This window comes from Populus euphratica, unplaced genomic scaffold, assembly GCF_000495115.2.
Source record: "Populus euphratica unplaced genomic scaffold, PopEup_1.0 scaffold49.1, whole genome shotgun sequence".
NCBI lineage: Eukaryota > Viridiplantae > Streptophyta > Magnoliopsida > Malpighiales > Salicaceae > Populus > Populus euphratica.
This window is the reverse complement of record NW_011499875.1, coordinates 1,333,958-1,338,613: the sequence shown is the minus strand read 5'-3', so window position 1 is coordinate 1,338,613 and position 4,656 is coordinate 1,333,958. Positions and strand designations below refer to the sequence as shown.

The window sequence follows — 4,656 nt, the reverse complement described above, 5'->3', positions numbered from 1 at the left end:
TTCTAGATGTTTGGTACATGTAATGGTAATGTAGAAAAAAGAAAAGAGAGGAACAGTGAGGGAAGGCATATACGATAAGACCAATGAAGAGGGAAGATGCAATGAAAATGAAAAGAAAAAACGAGGTGGGTTCCTTGCACCCAACGCATCTTTATGGCTTATTTTAATATAGGTTTGGGTTCGGAACTAGGCTTGGATTTTGTAGACTTTTTCTTTGTGTGAGGATAAGAACGACCACTCTCATTCAAGAACCCCCATTTAATTTCTCCCAGCCGCCTCCATTTCTCAAAGACCCAGAGGCCTTCTCCCCTCTTTTCTTAGCATCCGACACAACACATCACACATACATTCACAAAACTCTCCCTCCCTCACTCCCTCTCTCTCTCTCTCTCCCCTGCTTAGTACAAACCAAGAAGAAGTTTCATTATTTTCTTCAATCTCTCTAAGACCAGGTTGATCATTTTCTTTTTAGTCATTCAAGCTGGCGATCGAAAACCAAGAAACCGCTATTAAGCCCAAGAACAGAAGAATAATGGTAATGCCTATGCTTTCTTTTGAGCTCGCCATCTTCTTTTCTGTTTTTTTTTCCCGGATTTGAAATACTGGTTTTCTTGTTTTCATTTGCCTTATGAAATGTTATTGGAATTGATTTTGTGGAAAATGCATCTCACTTCACTCGGTGAATGGAGTTTAGTACAACAGTAGTTGTTTCTTCTTTGTTGTCTGCTTGAAAGATTCTTACTTTTCTTCCTTTCCTTTTTCTTTTTAATACTAAGAATCTGTTTGTGCTGAATTGTGTAGGGAGCTGGAGGACCTGATGATGAGGACCACAGGTGGCCGCCATGGCTAAAACCTTTGTTGCGCGAGCGATTCTTTGTTCAATGTAAGATGCACGCTGATTCACACAAGAGTGAATGCAACATGTATTGTTTGGATTGTATGAACGGTGCTCTTTGCTCTCTCTGCCTTGCCTACCACAAGGATCACCGTGCTATTCAGGTAATTCAATTGTTTTCCCAATTTTGTATTTGTGTTTTTACTCATTCTTGTCAGTGTTTTGATTTTGGTCCTGGATTTTTCTTCCTTCCTTCTTTCTGTTTTGTTCTGTAAGGTTTGTTTTTCACTTTCCTATTCTGGGACTGAAAGAATCCCTCTGTTTTCTTTTTTTTGGACATTGTAAATCCAATATGTTAATTTTTTTTTTATTTCCATATATAGTGGATGAGTGAAGATGATTTTCTTTAAATTTGTTATTCAAAATCTCTGCTCAATCTAGTCAATTGAATGCAGATTTTACCTTTTCAAAATTAAAACTTTCCTCTTATTCCCCTACATTTTCTAAACACCCAAATAGACAAATTTGGCCATTGATGAAATCCTTTCTTCTATTTTTTTTTTTTTAAAATGGGATTTCCATGTCCTGCAAAATCTCATTTGGCTTTGCGTTTTTTTCATTCTGAACAGTTAAAAAAAAAAGAGTATCATGAGCTTCACATGGTCTTCTAGCACTCTGTCTCTTAATGTTTCTTTGTGAATGTACAGATAAGGAGGTCCTCATACCATGATGTGATAAGGGTTTCTGAAATACAGAAGGTGCTAGACATCACTGGTGTCCAAACTTATGTTATCAACAGTGCTAGAGTTGTGTTTTTGAACGAGAGGCCTCAGCCAAGGCCTGGAAAAGGTGTAACCAACACCTGCGAGGTCTGCGAGCGCAGCCTCCTCGATTCCTTCCGCTTCTGCTCTCTTGGGTGCAAGGTATAATCACGTTGTCCCAAATTTTTATTTTTCATCCTTCCCCTTTCGTTTACGGAGAAAGTTTCGGGAAAGGAATGGGGATATGAGATTCAGACCCACCCACCCACCAACCCACAATGTTATTTTTCTTGGTCAGCAAGCATTCTGAAAATTCCACTTAACTGAATTTTATGCTGGTGCTGGGTGGTTACAGCCTTCAGGAAGTTGACTTTTCTCGTTGTCCAGAGGGAGCAATGAGAAGGCAATGTGGGCGTTGAAAATTCCATTTCCTTTCCCGGAATTTTCTCACCGGCCTTGGATTTCTAGTATTTTGAATTTGCTTCTAGTCCTTAGTTTCTGCATTAACATGAACATCTTCTCAGTTGAATAATGTATAAATGGGGTAGTATGTATTAATGTTTGTTGGGTATCTATGGCAGATTGTTGGTACATCAAAGAACTTCCAGACGAGGAAGAAACAACAAATGTCCATGGCATCGGATTCGGAGGACTCTTATAGCAGCAGCAGCAGTCATGGGCGGTACATGAAGACGAAGAAGAACAACAATGACAACAAAGTGCAGAGCTTCTCCCCCTCTACACCACCTCCAACACCTGCTAGTCACCGGGCAGCAAAGCGAAGAAAGGGAATCCCCCACCGAGCCCCAATGGGAGGACTAATAATAGAATATTAGAACACTGAATGTTTTAGCAAAGATTATTAGATCACCCCCATATATACAAGGTTGTTATCTAAATGCCCCTCTTCTCCAACCCCATACCTGCACAGCTCTCTTCCGACAGAGAGGGATCAGTATTGGAGGTTTTAGCCCTAAGTCAATGTTGATGTGTATATATGAAGTAGTACTGCTGCAGCACATAGAAGAAAATAACATGAATGTGAAGGACTGGATGGTAAGAATAAGAAGCCAAGGCTTTTGTTACTTGTATTGAAAAAGAAGAGATAAAAGGAGAGAACAGTGGGGGTTGTTATACATAAGTCTGGGCTTCAAGAAAAAGGAAAATGTAAATAGGGTTGTGGTGGGTTGGTGGGTCGCATAGGAAAGAGGCAGTGAAAAGACAATGTACTCCCTGGTTTGAAAATGGTTTCTCCTCCTCGTCTGGAAGGATGGTGTTTATATAAAAAGCAAAATGAAGATGAGAGATTTTTAATTAATCCGTGTAGCGTAGATAGCACCTTGTTTTCTTTCTCTATTTAGAAACTTGTTCATTATTGATTTTCTCTGGTTCGACTAGACTAGTGGTGAGTGCTTCCAATTTTAGCGGGGCCCAACATGACTGTTAGCTCGGGCGTGTCGGTACTCTATTGGTGGTGGGGAAACCTAAGTGTCTCGATTCCCGGTATGCAAAAGCAGGTGAGCCGCCCCTGCCTTGGATGGTTTTTTTTTTTTTTTTTCACTGAAGTTTCCTAGAGCCTTGTGGTCACGCGGGGTTTTTTCAAAGAACTAATTTTATACTTTAAATTATATTTTTTTTAATGTTTTGAGGTGTTTGTATAAAAAAATGAAAAATATTATTGTAATATATTTTTAAGAAAAAGAATTATGAGAAGACAAAAAAAAAACTAACAACGTAGGAAGTGGGTTGTTAAAGTCGGTTCATGTGGACCCAATTTTGTGTTTCTTTTCTTGACCATACGATTATCATTGACAAGGGCTTTAGGTGACTGAGTTTGAGTGATTCTTTTAGCTGTTCAAAATTTGTATTTTGTGCGAGTCCCTCAAGATATTCTATTTGCGGGGGGTAAAAACAAAAAACAAAAAAAGCGTTTGGGTCTGTATGATAATTTTAGGTGAATAACTGATTTTTTTTATTTAATTGAAATCCAATTGGCTTTTTTTTTTAAAAAAAAGAAAAAGACTCCAATCCACTAGGCTAACATGCAACGGTATCTGTCCATATTTGCATTCCAAACCCATCCTTAATTTTTATTCTATTTGGACTCTTTTATAGCGTGAATGGTAACACGTACAATTAGAGATGATTTTCCAAAATGCTTTCCATAATCTTTATTCTCTCTCGTCTCTTTTATAGCATATGTATGGTTGTGCACCCAGAGGCCATTCCATAAGTGATTTTAGTTTAATATTTTTTATTTATTTTAATAGCTGCTTATGACACTTGCAAGTTGCAACTAAATTGCCGAAAAACTTCTAATATCTTTAGCCTTTTGATTTGATTTGATATATATATAAAGAAAAAGCGGAAGCATACACTAATTTCTCTTGATACATGCCAAAAACGTGCTTCAAGATTAAAAAGAAGACGTTTCTACTCCAACTTCTTATAGGAGAAAATCATGTCGTGGCATTTTGGCCAGGTAGCACCCCACCCGCCTACCCTCCGGGGACTCTCTCTCGGGATTTTTAATTGAGCGAGGTGTGTTTATGCGGTACAGCATCTTATCTTTCATTCAGTTAATTAAAAATAAATTTTAAGAATTAAAAAAATATTATTTTAATATATTATTAAATAAAAATAATTTAAGAATTAAACAACACTGTCCTCTCCTAGGCATCCTTGGCTAAGCTGAATGGGCAAAAAGAAGGGGTCGTACGCGGTGACGTTGGCATGCCAAACCATTCTTTTACCGTGTCTTCTCAAGGATCCAGACGGTTAATGCATAGACAAAGTTATTTGTTTCATATTTTCTTTACCGTCTACCTTCGTTAATTATATTTTATAGTATGATCGTCCGCCGACCTTACCTCTTCGCATCTGTTAGTCTGTCATATTAGCAGAACTGTGGAGCTAGCTAGCCACACGTGACTTGCCGCACTTTCTTTTTCATCATACCTACAGAATTTACCTCCACCATTTAAGTTATTTTAGTTTTGACTTTTGTATTTTTATTTTCAAAGGGCATATAGAAATAATTTATTATAAAGAATGACAGAA

The 4,656-nt window shown here is 37.8% G+C and overlaps 1 protein-coding gene across 1 annotated transcript; it reads left to right on the top strand.

The window, feature by feature from the left end:
- Positions 1–210: 210 nt before the first annotated feature.
- On the top strand, positions 211–2,914 carry LOC105128275 (uncharacterized). The gene is made up of 4 exons (XM_011029871.1): positions 211–535; positions 802–999; positions 1,543–1,758; positions 2,178–2,914. Exons 1-4 carry the CDS (start codon positions 533–535, stop codon positions 2,430–2,432), a joined length of 672 nt encoding a protein of 223 aa, XP_011028173.1. The 5' UTR covers positions 211–532; the 3' UTR covers positions 2,433–2,914.
- The last annotated feature ends 1,742 nt before the right edge of the window (positions 2,915–4,656 follow it).

Coding starts and splice junctions, on each gene's coding strand:
- LOC105128275 (XM_011029871.1), top strand. Junction 1,000..1,542: donor AGGATCACCGTGCTATTCAG/GTAATTCAATTG, acceptor GTGAATGTACAG/ATAAGGAGGTCCTCATACCA. Junction 1,759..2,177: donor TCTGCTCTCTTGGGTGCAAG/GTATAATCACGT, acceptor TATCTATGGCAG/ATTGTTGGTACATCAAAGAA.